At 41.3% G+C, this 16,400-nt stretch overlaps 1 protein-coding gene across 7 annotated transcripts in view; it reads right to left on the reverse strand.

Moving 5' to 3' along the window:
- The window catches only part of lrba (LPS-responsive vesicle trafficking, beach and anchor containing), a 180,951-nt gene that overhangs the window by 88,532 nt on the left and 76,019 nt on the right, over window positions 1–16,400 (reverse strand). For all 7 annotated transcript variants that reach the window (XM_020591706.1, XM_020591709.1, XM_020591705.1 and 4 more), the window contains exon 36: window positions 6,194–6,360. In XM_020591706.1, the coding sequence (XP_020447362.1) occupies window positions 6,194–6,360 (167 nt within the window). The remainder of the gene's footprint in view (window positions 1–6,193; window positions 6,361–16,400) is intronic.

Genomic DNA, 16,400 nt, shown 5'->3' on the forward strand with positions numbered 1-16,400 from the left:
AGTTGGCCAGTTCTACTGAAGTAAAAAAAATAAAAAGCATAAATATAACACTTTTAGTGCCAGTGTATTCTACTGTAATAAAATCCTCTTCTATATACTTTATCATAACTCATAATTTGAAGGAACACATTTGGAATTTGACAGGTATTATGGCCACCTGATGAGGATAAAGGGTAAAAAAAAAAAAGAAGGTTGGTACCCATGGCATGTATATTAAGAAAAAAAAAAAAACATGTACCAATACCGGTTTTAAATTAAAATTTGTTGTTCTTTAAATGAGCCACTGGCTGTGATTTTCCCTGCCTCCGTCTACAGTGCAACAACTTAACCACGCTAGCATATGGACATCATCAGCTGTTAATAGGTTCCACCATGACACTTTGTTACCATCTCTTACAAGCCCCAGCCACTGTGCTGTATATACAGTCGAGCTAAATGTTATCATTAAGGCTATATTCTAATTCATATCCATGAGCCAGACTGCACGGTAGGGCCCTCATGGCATGTTATTTTATGCAACTGAAGCAATGCACATCTTTCAAACATGAAGTGACTCCCCAGTGACTTAAAGAACATCCTTTTTCTCCCCATCACAACTTTTCTGTCCCAGGCACATGTCATAGTGCAGGATTAATGAGGTGGAGGGATTCATGTTAAACCCGTTTAAGGATTTTGGTGCTGGAGATCTCTGCATGATACTGCGAGTTTCGTTTACGAAGATGAGAATAACTGAAGGCAGGCTCGCATTTCTTTACGTAGTATGTTTATGCTATATGTTTATGACAGAATCAAGGCAGATGGATGAGCACAACCTGAGCCTCGGCAAATTGGTTGGGAGTAGTAGGACGTGGAACAAAGGGAAACAACTGTCTCTGCTTCGGATGAGCCGGGAGCTGCAGACTTCTACAGCTGCCACCGCTCAGTACATCGGGTCATGTTTGTGTTTAGACTGCAAGTATTTATAAGCAAACCGAAAGCCATTACCAGTTAAGAATGACCGGTTAAGTAGAGTGTGAAGTAATGGACTTTTCTCAACATTTAAAAAACCATTTCAGAGATTATTAACAGTTATTTTGTTGCATTGTTTTACTAAAAACTGGCTTTGAAACAAAAGGGCTAGTGATAAAGATTGGAATACAAATGAAAGTCAGTAATTTTTAAAGATATAAGAAGCAGAAATGTTCCCAGTTGAAAAATCTTTTGTATACATCAGCAGAAATCAGAATCAAGGAAGACTGAGGATCCAACTACAGTGTTTATTCTATTCTCAAGTACAACAAAGGCGATCAGATGGTCAGATAACGCAGCAGCTGTAGAGTTTTCCATCCAGGAAACGAGGGTCACTCTCAACCTTTTACATACAGATTTGCACAATCACTCATATAGTGGAGCAAGAGGAAAGGATGAGGGGAAAAATGTTCCAGCCTTGTCTTTGTCTCCATTTCAATTTCTGATGCTTCAGTAACAAAGATCTCTCTCTCGTCCTCTGTTCCATCCATCTCCCACTCACTCACTCACTCTTCCTGCCCCTCTCGTGTCATGCATTTGAGAGTCTGTGTACTCTAAACAGTTATGTTCTTGTTTTCTATGGTTAAAATCTCCACTGACATGCTGGAGTCACATTTCCTTTTTCAGCTCTGCATTCTCAATACGGGCGCAGCCGTAATGTACAGCGTGTCCATAAAACATACACACAAGGCAGCGCAGACGTTGTGCAGACCTTTGCTTTAACACATGCATTACATTCAGTATTATGCATCATAATTGTGATTTAAGCCTGGAATGAAGCCATACAAGTAGAGATGAATCTGACTGCAAAAAGCATCTCATGGACATTTATTTAAAAAATACCACATGAACAGGAATGTCCTGACTGTAGTAAGCACAGCCCAACGATTTATTCAGAGCAGAATTAAGTGATTACTTGGGAGGATGAAAAAATTTGCAATCCTGAAGAAGATGCTGAGGGAGAGGGAGAACACGCAAGGCTTGTTATGACTAAGGAGAATAAGCAGTACTGCTGGAGTTCAGGGTCCTCAGCAGAAACATGTATTTTCTTATTCAATTTCTTATATTATCATTAAAAAATGCCCAAGATAAAAACATTGAGTTGAAAAAAGGTGATGTTTCTGTGCATCAATCAAACTATAGCAGTCATGATGACGACGAGCTGGGAATTTGAGTTTTAAACTGAATAAAAATACCTACTCTAAAGATGTCTTTAATCAGAATTCCATTTTATTTATTAATGGTTTTTTTATTTTATAGAGAAACACTTAAAATGGAACCATGTTTCAGGGGCTTTAGCAATAAATATGAAAATCGATTAATTCTTTCCTAGTTCTGGGTTTTTAAATGTTAAGGATCTGCTGATCTTCTTTGTCATATATCATCATAAATCAAATATCTTTGGATTATTGGTCATACAAAACAAAAAAATCAGAGCATTTGTTGAACAATTGTGATGGGCTTTTTTGACATTAATCAAGTAACTTGATTAATCCTACAAAAATAATGAGGAAATTAAGTGATAATGAAAACAATCGGTTGCAGAAGAGATTTGTAGGTACTGGAAGGTTCTAGGCTACTTGCTCGGTTACTTTATTTACAGTATGCACCACATACTGCATCACATTTCTGGATTTCTAATGGGTATATGATGTACTTTATGCATGAAGGAAGCCAAATTCCTTAATAGTTATATCTAACTTATAAATAATACCTATTAGTTGCTTTGACCATAATATCTAACATAGTAATATTTAAAAACAAACACATACTAATACTGTAAATCAAATGGTAAAACAAAATAAAGGCTTCAGTGATTTGTTTTATTTATTTATTTTACAGATGTACACTTTGCTGTCCTCTGCTGCATCATTATTGGACAAGAAGGAAAACCCTCTTCTGGGACTGTGAGCATTCTGCTTGGGCTTACTTCCCTCGGTGTGCTAGTGAAATGACACAGCATAAGATAAAATAGTAATGCTATTATCAATAGTTTGTCCATTACAGGTCAGCTAACTGTCCAGCAGAACAGTTACAAAGCTGTTCCTTTTCAATCTCACAAGGCCGATCAATACAAGGGCATACTGTTTCAATTTTGCTGGCATTGATTTTCTCTATAACACTCCAACCCTAAAGCATTCGTCTTTCTGAAGGAAGGAAGATTTGATTTACTGAAGAAAAATTGGAGTGCACATCACAAAGATTTTTTGCCGGGTGCAAGTGTGACATGCCAAAAGATGGATGTCCCTTGGCTGGGAAGCCTCTAGCCTAAGGGCGTCCATTAGAGCAGTGGTGCTGCAGAAAATGAGCTGCTTATATGAGGGAGGAGGAGCAGAGGGAGAGGAGCTGGTGCTTGTGGTGTGTGTTTTTGGGGACAAGCTCTAGGTGAGGATTGTTAGAATAAACTGCCAATAAAAACAATGTCGCTGAAGCTTTGAATGAAAGGAGTAAGATAAAGTATGAGAGCAGCAAATACCACGGAGTATACCTAAACCTATGCATTTGGAATAATGTTTCCATTTGCCTTAAACAGACCGGCCACATCAGTAGATGGTCAACAACAGCACACTGCTTGTACATCACACTCCAGCCTTTTTCAGCTTCAATCACCATCCTCTCACTTCTCCCGCTTTTTGCATCCTGAGTGAATTTCCATGGTACATTAGTCAGCCTATTAGAATGAAATAAAGAGAAGATCTGAGAGGGGAAAAAAGAGGATAGCGAGTGTCCCCAGAGACAGTGAGTTGGCGCTCTCCATCATCTGCCCTCATCTCCCCTCTCTGTCCATCGACTTTGTCTAGGTGTCATATACATGAAGGATGATTCCCGATCCAAATAAACACTGCAGCAGTCTGGATGCTCAGTGGACCTGAGCTCAAAGATGAAAGGAAAAAAGAAACTGGAGAGATGCGGGGAGAAAAAATGACATCTGCCAGTTGTTTCATTTGTGTGCTATCCTACTGGCTGTTCATTTACTGTGGTCCTCTCTTAAAAAGACAGCGGGCTGGCATGTTGTACACCTGAGTCTCCAGGCACTGGGACCAAAATGTATGGATGAACAGGTAGGGGCCCAGTCTGTCTGGCTGTGTATCTGTCTATGTCTGGACACTATACGACAGACAAGGGCACAAAAACGACAGACACTGCCTTTGTCTGGTGGAGAAATCCTCCCTGGACACTCAGCGATACAACTGAAGTATATAGTGAAACAAGAGAGAGCAAAGGACAAGGAATGAGGGAGCCAGAGAAAAGAATTGTGTTATAATGAAGAAAGAGAGAAAGAGAGAGAGAGAGAGGGGGGAGCCTGGAACAAAAAGACAAAGCAAGGGAATGGAAAGGGGAAAATCACCTAACACCTCTTTTCTCCAGAGACCAGGGCTGTTGTAAGCTGGATATTAAGACACAAATTGCATTCAGGCAGGTCATACCATGTCAGAAGATATTAGATGCCTGCCGTGAGGAAACAACAATTCCCATCAGCTTGTGAGAAAATAATATTTTCATTTTCAGACTCTTTATTGAATGGAAACTTTGGGGAATACGATTTTATAGCGTGTGAGCAGGCGGGCTTGGATTTTACACCCAAGCAACAAAAGGTCGTAATCATAGCTGTGTATTATCTTTGTGTTCCTAAATTTCATTTTCACAGCTGGAAAAAGGTTGTGGGTTTCGCTGTGTGTATCATTCCCTTCCTATTTACAGAGGCTTGTTGCTGCACCACACATTTTGTTTATGTGTAGGATTAGGAAAAAACATATCATATGTTGGGATGCCTGCAGGTATGAAGGTGTGCTTGTGAGTTTTCCTTCTGTGTCCATCTTTTCCTTATAATTGTTCTCTTCCTGAGGTTTGCAGCACCAGATGTTTCTCCTGTGCCCACATACCACGGGCTCTGGTGCTAAGCTGCACCACCTGACCTTCACAGTAATTGACCAAAAGTATTGATGTAATGGCACAGGACTGATTGTGATTTATTACAAGAGCGCTACACTGCAAGGCCCAGTGCCAGTAGCTCCCTACACCCATCGGCAGCCATTAAGAAAACCATCAATAGCACAACGGCATAAAGGGCCAGTAATGGGGGACTTTTCAGGCCAGAGCTCGTAGAACACAATCTCCATAGTAAATAGTATAGCCTTGTGTGAGTACACATGGAGACTAATAGAAAGAAAGAGATGGAAGGAGGTGAGGGAGGGAGGGAAATGGAATCAAGGAAAGAAAAATATGACAAATAATACACCCAGGAAAACAAAGGCAGCCAGAGATAAACTCCTGATCCAATAGCAAACTAACCCTCACCAGACGAGTCTCTGGAGAGTTGGTTCAGCCTAACAAGCGTGAGCCAGCGGCCGTCTCTCCAGCTCATCATTACACACTACCTGCACAAACAGCCATCATTAGGGAATAGCTGCACTGGATTCGGCTGCCTATTTGGCGAAACAAACACAGAGGACAAGGTTCTCTCTGTTCTTAATGGAAGCAGAGCTGTTTAAATGGCTTTCATCTCTCTCTTGAGTCAATGCATCATTAAACCCACAGCTGACATTTTCACCTTTGCAAATCTAATTTAATCAAAGTCATGAGTATTGTGGGATGAGAAAAATTATGATGAGATTAAAGCCATAACAGTGGTTTGAATCATTTTCAAGGCTGAGAAAATTGCATGCTATAAACACTGTTCATAAAGAAACAAAACAGGTGCATTGTCTTGATTAAAGTCTTTGATATGATGTTAGACTTTAGTAGCGCCGTCGCTTTGCTTCTTTAAAATACCCTGGCATGTAATGAACAAAACAAATAGTGATAAAACAGAATTAAATACATTTCTGTCATTAAATGCATAAAACAAAAATGTTCACAGAACTTCCATGTCATAGCTAAAGGTGGTGTTGTACTGGACTACATTATATTTAGAAGTGTCTCCATATTTCTGTCCTCTACAGCTACATACAGTATATGTAAGAGCATGAATGCAGTGTTGCACTGAATTCCATACAGTTGTACCTAATAAAGTGGCCGGTGAGTGTATTGTGTACTTATGTGTAAGGCATCATGACTGAGAAAAGAAAGCCCTCATGCACCTGACAGAGTTTTTCCCCCTTTTTAAAATGAATTCTGGAAAGACTTTACAAGATAATCTCTTTAATAATTTCCGTTTTAGTTTTAGACCTGGCTTTTGTTTTACCTTGTGGAAGAGCTTCCCCAGGCTCCGTGTTTGTCAGTCAAGATGTTGACTATCTTCTGGATGAGCTGTGTTGCTGTCATATGGTCGCGGAACTTTGCCGCTCGGATCAGGTGGTCACACATTTTCTCCTCATCTCGTTTCTCTGCTGTGTACTGAGCACAGCTAGACTGGAACGAAAAGAGGGGGGGAGATACGAATTATACATTTTATAATTCACGGTACCAAGTGTGTACATTACAAATCCACCAAATAATGTGTCAGAAACTGAACTATACAGATATACATTTACAAATATCTTGCAAACATTAGATATGGTCAAAATGGGTCCCTAGGAACAAACAATACAGACAACAGTAGCACACAGCGTTTTCACCTATAGAAACTCTGATCTGAGCAGAACCAAATGAAAAGCATTGGGTTATTTCTGTCCTAGTGTCATGTTGATTAATAACATTGGACACGTATTTACTAATGCCCTCCGGCTCACCAAATCACACGATACCCACAACGCACAGGGAGGACAATTTTTCTCTGTCGGAATTTGTTATCAGAATAGGCCTTTGAACTCCGCAGCAATGTTAAAAGTAAAACACCTTCTGACAATAACAGCTATAATTTGAAACAGTCTTTTGATTTCCAATCTCTGTTTCAGAACCAATTTTGATTCCAAACTCATGTTGCACTTACGGCTTTCCTTGAAAGAACAGTTTGAAGGTGTGCATAAGGAAAGGGACAAGAAAAATGTCCTATGTATAGTAAACCACGTCACTGCACGTTTCTGCTGCATACTCTGAGTACAGCTACTTAAGCAAGCAGCTGCAATATTAAGAAAACACATTCAATTATTAATCCTGCATTGGCTATACATTATAGTCCTGGTACAGCAGTCATACAGTAAGTAATAACCTAGATGCATGACTGAACAAATGCAACCTGCTTTCCTAAAGTTACCAGTAAAGCACTATTTAATGGGCCCTCCTCTTCAATTTGAACAACAACATTTTATATCTGACAGAAAATCTATAGGTATAAATCACATTAGAGGGGCTTTTCTGCAGGCTGCTGGGCCTTAATTATCAATCTGTGTCTCTTTGTGTGGCATTAAAGTGGGCCTTGACCTTCCAGCATGATGACCAAGGAAACAGCAAAGTAAAGGGAGTACACAAGAGGGATCACTGGATAAATGTTTCAGAATTTAAACATGAGAAGGCTTTGCTTTGCCGTGCGCTGCTTGCCCATTAATCTTGATCAGTGGAGGCAAAGGCAAGCAGAAATGGAACATGGAGGAACGCTGGATCAAAGGAAGTGGCTCAGACAACATCTAAAAGCCACTTATACTGCAGGTTATACTCTAAACTAAAAACAATGTTAAGCTGGGACAATAGAGAAACACTCCCCAAAAATCTGCTTCTCATACATGATTATTAAATACAGTCGCAAGAAAAAGTAATGAAACCATTTGCGATGCTGGTTTTCTGCATAAATTGGTCATGAAATGTGACCTTATGTTGGCTTGTGTGGATTTCCATCCTTTAAACATACTATGTAAGGAGCAGCCCTATATAAAGTGTTCGAGACATGTAAAGCCTCCAGTACTAATCAGCAGTGCCGGGTTCAAACTCATAGCCATAAACAAACACTTCATCACCTGTGTCCTGACCCTGCCCAAACACCCAAACCCTCCATGCTGTAATGGGCTTTTCTTGTATCCAAAGCCAAAGTCGACTACGGGAGAAAAGGCCAAATTCACAGACTCACTCCTAAAATAACAGCTAAAAAAGCTGAACACATAAGTAGAACCATTAAAACCTAAAGCTGGGTTTGCTACTAAGTGGAACAGACAAGTCACTGTTAATTCCAGGGGTCATTCCATTGATGTGATGTCAGAAAATATGCTGGGATATTATGAAGGACTTACATGTTGGGCTATTATGCATGTCAAAAGCAAATAACTAAATCTCCCCGCTTGGCATCATCATGCTTCCACTTCCATCCAGGTCCACCAACATAATAAAAGACAGGTCATTTTTAGTATTTTCAAACAAAATGTTCTTTCATTACTTTTAAGGAATGTGGAAGAAACCATAAGCAGTGGATTAAAAATATCTGTTCCCATTTACAATTAGAAACATGCCTCCTTTGGAGTGACTGAAGCAATCAGTGTGCCTATTTAGACAGGAAAACAACCATAAAAAGACATGCTCAACCAAATTAAAAAAAAAAAAGAGGCAGATGAGGAAAAGGGAGGGCAGACTGCGCTCGGGAAGCTTCCTACCCAGACAGACACCAGGGCACAACTTGCTGGCAGTGAGACTGTTATGACTTGCGACACTGTAATCATGGGCAGCACCTTCCATTACACGGCCTGGCTGACGGGGTCGGCCGGCATGGGTGCCTGCTCTGCCTGAGAAGACAGCTTAGTGAAGACAAAATGATAATGGCTGGCATTAATCGAGTCAATTACACCGACTTGTGTCTCCCACAATTTATTCACAGTTCAAATAAATAAATATGGATGTGTGTTGGAGTTGGAGGGGAAAAGATCTGCAAGAAAAGCGAGTGCAGAGTGGAAAGAACAGTAATCATTTCTAAAATCATATAATGGTAGAAAATGGCAATGCACACATATAGAAATAAAACACAAACACATTCTAATCACATCACCTTAATTTGAAATAACACAATCTTTTTGCTGCTAAAAATTATGCTCATTACTGCCACTTGCTCATGTTTTGGCATTCTACAAACAATAAGCAGGGGAAACTAGAAGAGTTTCACTGTGGTAGTGTTGTACCAGTGTTAGCCTTATCTAAATGCTGTAGTTGTTGTCAGATGATGCCTTAGCTCCCCTCCTCCTCTCCCTCTGTGGGTTGCGAGGGTTAACCAGGATAATAGGCCAGAGAACGGAGGCTCATTACAAGATATCAGCCCTATGTTTATCAATTAGAGTGACAGACAAAGGTCCAGTGATGTTGCCACGCCACAGTTAGCCTTCAACAAATGACAAAACCAGGGTCTCAAGGTTTTGTCGGAGAAGAGGAGGAAGAAACAAAACCAGTGGAGATGTTATTAAAGCACTTGATTTGCAATCTGTTGACACTGGTGGCACATCAGGGCTACACACTCTCCAAGGCTGAGCTATCGCTCTGTGAGAATCTCCAATTTCTCAATCCGTTGACAAGCACTCCCAGAGGATTTCATTTGCAAACGTGCAGAGAAAACTGTCCAGAAGAACACAAGACATCAGGCCTGTCCTTGTCTGGTATCAGAAAATGCAAATGCACTACAAATAAATTCCTGTTGGAACACAATGGGGGTCTGGGGAGACAAAAAGATGAAATGAGAGAGGAGGGTGGGGGTCGCTAAACAAAAGTAGATGCTGAACCAGTCCAAGTGGTTTCAAAGAGATTCTCTCGCACTTGATCTCTTGCCCTCGAATTTTCAAATTGCAACATAAAATGTCACCAGGGGAATTCAGACAATGGGGTATGGAAGAAACGAGTGAAAGGAACTGGAGAGGGAGAAAAATGAGGGCTTAAATGTACAATGGCGAACAAAAGTCACCAAATGACAATGCCTGACAGCCACTTCAATTCTGAAATGATGCTCCTGTCATGCTGTGCTCCTAGCTATTGATTTTTTTCCTCTTCGAGCGCCAGAGGAGACAAAAAAAAATCTCTAATCCAGTTGAAACCGATCCCTGCTGCTGGCATCAGCCCATTGCTAGCAGCCATCAAGGTTAACTCTAGCGCAACACTTATCAAAGTATCTCTCCACCTCCCGCCCCTGCTCCTCCCCTCACACTGTCTGTGGCTGATCTTTAATGGACTGGTCACCATGCTCGGCTGGCAGCCTCTTCATCTCTTCTACCAAGAAACCTCTGGTCTCTGCAAAACCATGCTCTCCTTTCACCACATCAGTCTGTATGGCTGCCGTCATTGCACGGTGACTCCACCTCAGCGTCAAGGTCATGCCACATGAAAAATCATACGTGTGAAACCGACGTCTGGACATGAAAAATAGTCAAATGAAGGGAGGACACGACCAGATGAAAAATTCAGGCCCTGTGGATTGGCTACAGCCTGAAATCATGAATACATGGAGGAAGTACCAAGCTCAGGATGAATGTGAAAACTATCAACAACATAAAATTTAACCAGCAAGCTAATTTTTAATCTAAATAAAATGTGTACATGTCTAGCCACATAATGACACATCATCTTCAGAATTGTAAGCTCGCCTTTAACAGAAAATCAAAAGAACTTTTTCCTGGTGACTAAAAAGACTGTGTCGAAATGAAACAAAGAAAAACCATAGAGTAAATTCATATTTCGGGGTTATCTAGTCACACATAATGGGAGCTGTGGAGGAGGCGCCTGGGGACTTCATTACACTGACAAGACAGCAGTACGGAGACCACTGTTCCCCAACCACCCTCTTTACTCCACTTCTCTATTTCTATCGCCTTATTCCTAGAGTGAAAGCATCCATGTTCTACCAAGAATGGACAAAGTAAAACCAAAACATGTCAGCACGTTACATTTACTGACAATAAAGTCAGCATTACGCATTAAGAGATCTACTGGTGTCCGTTCTTGGAGAATTTCTGTCCAACCACTAGGTTTACCTTATGATGCACAGCAGTGCTATCACAAATACAGACATGTTCTTGTTTTCTCTCTCATTGTCTTGACAGCAGATTTGCTCATAATGAGATACCGGGGCATACAGCACTGCTGACATACTACATTACAGCAGCAAAAAGTACATGACAGCAAGCTACAGCTGGTGGCAGCTATCAGTCTGAATGCTGGTAATGATTTGGTATAAATAGCCTTTGGGAGCTCTGGCTTTCCCATGCGTGTGTTGAATAACCTTTGTTTAGGTTCAGCTTTACGGTCATTTTCACACATATGATGACAAACATACAGGGCTAACAAAATGTTGTTTAACTGGCTGATTCTGTTCTAAGAGTGAAGGTAATTCTGGTTTATGTGTAATCAGTGAGCTGATCTACCTCCTGGTTATTTTTAAGAGCTGGCCTAACCTACTGTGAGCCATTACACTGCATCCCTGGCTGCATCACAGGCTCCCTCCATGATACTCAGCTCTGTAAGATGGTCTGTGGGGCACAGGTTTCCAGAGAGCAGTGCTATGATAATAGAACATAATGAGCATCAACTCAATGTTAATGTCATTAACGTCGGGAGAAGGACGAGATCGTTTTACAAGCTCAGCAGAGGGAAGACAATGACGCCAAGCACTAATTAGCTACTATCGTCTGGCTTTCACAGGATCTCTCAGACAGTCAATTCGATTACTCCATATAACAGCAGCAAATGAATCAAGGGGGCATATTTAAAAAAGAAAAAAAAAGGAAAAGATTGAGCAGAAAGGAGGGATAAGAAAGAATAGAAATGACTTGGGTCTTGCTCACTCTTCCCTATCTAGACCTTATCTGCCCTTGTGCCCCTGAGCCCACCACATTTCATCCCTAATGAACAGCCCCATAAAAAAGGGAGTTCGATTTCTCTTGGCCTCCCTCTCCTTCTTCCTCCTGTGGAAGATATCTGAGTCTATCACTTGCTGTGCTGGGCAACAGCATCCGATCTGCAGATCTCCTTCACATTAAGGATCCTATTAGATAGAGAACCCTAAAAGGTAATTGGATTTCCCCCTAGTTATCTTCATCTCTGTTTCACCCTAAGCCCACTGTAATAACTTACTCTCAGGGCCACAGATAACTCAATTCTGTCCCACAGAGAGCCAGTGAGAGTGTGAGTGAGAAAGAGAGAGAGACAGCAAGAGAGAGAAAGCACATGTTGTGTCTCTGAGGCAAACGGTATCTAAATCAAAAGGCTCCTCTATCACTGCCTTCTCAAGGATATGAACTTTGACAAGGAGCAAACATAAATTTGTTTTTATGTATTGAATTATTCTCTTTGGTGCTGCTGTTTAACTAATTCAAAACTTTCCACGTGCACTAAAGTAAAGCGAGGGAGGATAGAGATCATGTTCTTGCAATTTATGGTGGATGAGTTTGCAAGCTTGCTCATTTCCAGTGCAACACAGTGACAGCCAAAATGAGTCACTCTGCAGGCGTATTTTGGTCTACTTCTCAGAAAAAAAATAACCAAACCACAGTGACTCTGCAACACAATACAGAGAACACTGCTTTAAAAACTGGGACAAAGCTGAAAATAATTTCAAAACCTTCCACCCCCACCCTCAGGGGGGATGTTTCATTGGCCTGTTATTTTTATTGTAGCAGTGCAAAATGAAACCGTTGGCTGTGGCAGGCTCAAGCAGAGCTTGTATGGAGGCAAAAATCAATACAGCAATATCAGAGAGACTTATCAGAGGTTCACTTCTTCTCAGAGGTCACCAAGGAGCAACTGCTTTTAAATGGGGAATTCAATTGTGAAACATAGTTTGAGACGAGCTACAGTCAGTATGGAAAGTATTCAGAAAGATGGATTCAATTAAAAAAAAGTGAAAACAGGTTTTTGGAGTGTTTTGTTAATTAAAAATAAAAGACTGAAATATCCCATTTACATAAGCATTCACACCCTTTGTTAAGACACTTGCAATTAAGCCCTGGTGCATCCTACTCCTCTCCATGGTACCACACGATTAGAGTCCCTCTTTTGATTTGGAACCACCAACAGTCTTCATAGATCTGACCACACAGCCAGATCTATGTAAAGGGGGAGGAAGGACTTTGGTCAGACAGGAAGCCATGAACTCACTATGAATGAGATCCATGATGAGTTTCTTTATGCAGATGGGAGAACCTTTCAGAAGCACATCTACAAGACCAATTTCTGCAGCACTGAAAGTGGTAGCCTCCATCATTCTCACTCTCAAATCTTTTGATTTGGAACCACCAACAGTCTTCATAGATCTGACCACACAGCCAGATCTATGTAAAGGGGGAGGAAGGACTTTGGTCAGACAGGAAGCCATGAACTCACTATGAATGAGATCCATGATGAGTTTCTTTATGCAGATGGGAGAACCTTTCAGAAGCACAACCATCAGCACTCCACCAATCAGGCCTCTATGGTAGAGTTGCCAGACAGAAGCAATTCCTCACTAAATGGCACATGACAGCCCACTGAGAGTTTGCCAAAAGGCACCTGAAGGACTCTCAGACCATGAGAAGCAAAACCCCCTGGTCTGACCAAACAAAGATGAACTATTTGGCCACAATTCCCAGCGACATGTGGGGGGGGAAACCAGGCACTGGACATCATCTCACTAACACCATCTCTACAGTCAAACACAGCAGTGGCAGCATCATGCTGTGGGGATCTTTTTCTGCATCCGAGACTGAGAGACTAGTCAGGATAAATAAACACAGGAGTGGCTCTGTGAAAGTCCTGGAGTGGACCAGCCAGAGTCCAGACCTGAAGCCAATAGAGCATCTCTGAAAATGGCTGTGCACCAGCGCTCCCTATCCAGCCTGGTTGACCTTTAACAATTCTACCAAGAAGAACAGAAGAAAATTCCAAAAGAAATGGTACCAAGCTTGTAGCTTCATTCTCAAGAAGACTTCAGACTGTCATTGCTTTAACCAAGTACCAAGTGAAGGGTCTGAATACTTATGTAAATGGGATATTTACTCTTATTTTTAATACATTTAGAAAACACTCAAAAAACCTGTTTTCACTTTATCATTGTAGAGCATTCTGTGTAGATTGATAAGAAAAAATGTACTGAATCCATTTTAAGTCTGAAACATAAAATGTGGAAAACTTGAAAGGGTCTGAAAACCTTCTGTACCGACTGTATGATGGCTATCTGATTAAGGACAGCTGGAGGTCACAAAGGTAGAGCCACTTTCAAATGACAACATGAAAATACAACCAATGAAAAGTTCAAACTTTCCATCAGTTGTATTTTTGCACTCACTTGGGTAATAGTTTATGAAGCTGCTAGTGCTGCTTCAGTTAGAAACATAACAAACCACAACCCCATTGGACTGTGCACAGTACTGTACTAATATTAGTTCACAATGTCCTGAAAACACAGAGTCCAGACTCTATAAAGGTACTTGTTACTAAATAAGAGAACAGCAGATGCCTTGTCTTTGTCGTTTGTTAGTGCATTCTCTTACCTATCATGGATCAAAGAATCATGTTTACATGCATGCTAATAGTCACACAAATAACTCTTCTTCTTCTTTCGGCTGTTCCCGTTAGGGTCGTCTGTTTCCACCTAACTCTACTCTCGGCATCCTCTACTCTCACCCCAATTAACTTCATGTCCTCTTTTAGCACATCCATATATCTCCTCTTTGGCCTTCCTCTTGACCTCTTGCCTGGCAGCTCCATCTCCAACATCCTTCTACCAATATAACCACTATCCCTCCTCTGCACATGTCCAAACCATCTCAATCTGGCCTCTCTGACCTTGTCCCCAAAACAGCCGACCTGAGCTGTCCCTCTGATGTGCTCATTCCTAATCCTGTCCATTCTGGTCACTACTAAAGAGAACCTCAACATCCTCATCTCTGCTACCTCCATCTCTGCCTCTCGTCTTTTCCTCACTGCTACAGTCTCTAACCCATACAGCATAGCTGGTCTCGGGTTAGAAACTCACAAGAGTCACATAAATAACTGCATGCCTAATAAAGGCTTAGATAAAAATAGGAATTATGTCAGTTCAATGATTTTTTCTTATGTGCAACTCTTTGGATATTTACTAAACCTGTCACACATTAGAGACAGGTGCTGAAAATATCAAGGCATCGCATTTTATTATTTTATTTTATTTAGTAGCGTATTTACCAACACCAATGATGACCACAGCTGTGTTAATCTGAATACACCTCTGCTTCGGATCTGCTGCCTGACGCATGGACTAAAAGGAAGTGTATAAGAAAGTCTAAGTCTACAGCAATCAAAACTTTATATGGTTCAAGAAATCACAAATAATAACTAAGCAAATATCCTCCAAAGTGTACATATTATTAAGCACAGAGGTTTTATTCCTAGAAACCTTTGCACATACTGCCTCATTCAACTAGAAAGAAGAACATAAAGAAGACAAAAACGTAAACATCAGTTAGGTTTGAAGAGCTTGGGCAGTTAGTCTGTTATGTGCAGTGCTGAGCCGAATTACTGTAAGCCAGGTTAGGAATCAGGAACTAATGCAGGGGAGTGTGAGAAACTGAGGTGATAGACCCGTGGCTACAGAAAGAGCAAGTGGCCTGCGGTGACAGCAAGAGGCAAAGGGGGATCATTTCAGGCTGTCATGTGCAGACTGGCTGCCAAATCTGTCTGTCTACCAGGCAGGCAACATGCTCCAAGCTGCTTTTACTTGTGCTGCTCGTGTCAAATGAAGACAGCTGTCTAACCTGAAGTACTGTACATGCACTTTTGCAAGTCCACAAATAGTATACACCTTGTCATACTGCAGTACATAAGCTGGCATACAGTCGTTTGGTTCAGCATGGCACACACATACGGAACAGTAACAATAAAAATCGGCTACATCAACTTAGAGGACCTACATCATACACTAGATCTGTGTTGATAAGGATAAGGTCAGATGTCTGATTATTCAGTGCACATCACTGACACCTGGAGCAGAGTAGGTAATAAGGGCTCCCAAGAAGAGGATGTCAATCGCACAGAAGCAGCCAATACAGGTGAAGAGAGCAAAACATAGCAATCACAGACAAAACTTAGATGTGCAAGTGTTGTGATCTCATCCCTCTGACTGACTTTCAACACTCTTGAGGGATTTTACTTTACCCAAATACAAGAGAGACCCTTCCTTGAACCTTAGAAAAAGCATCACCTTTTACTGCAAAGTGAGGACTGAGAGCTCAGGGTTCTGGGTGGAGGTGGAGTTGGTGGGTTTACAAACAGTCAAACCATCAGACCAGCCAGCACCTTTCAGGTCTGTCTGCAACTTTGAGGGAGGGAGAGATGGAAGCGAGGGGAGGATGCCATATTCCTGTCAGTGGCAAAATACATCCCCGGTGGGAGTAAAATGGACAGGATCTCAGCACGACAGGAAACAATTTTGGTGAGATCTAGAAAGCAGAGGAGGGGGGAGTAACAGAGTTGATCTGGGAAAGGGGCAATGAAGGGTGGCCATTGGTCAGGATAGAGCTGGCCTGCCAACTACATGTGAATGGCAACGTTTGTGCTGAGAACTGGTAGGAAGAGAAGGGAGAGAAGTTGTATTTCTGGAG

The sequence above is a fragment of the Monopterus albus genome, unplaced genomic scaffold (assembly GCF_001952655.1).
Source record: "Monopterus albus unplaced genomic scaffold, M_albus_1.0 scaffold15.1, whole genome shotgun sequence".
In the NCBI taxonomy this organism is placed as follows: domain Eukaryota; kingdom Metazoa; phylum Chordata; class Actinopteri; order Synbranchiformes; family Synbranchidae; genus Monopterus; species Monopterus albus.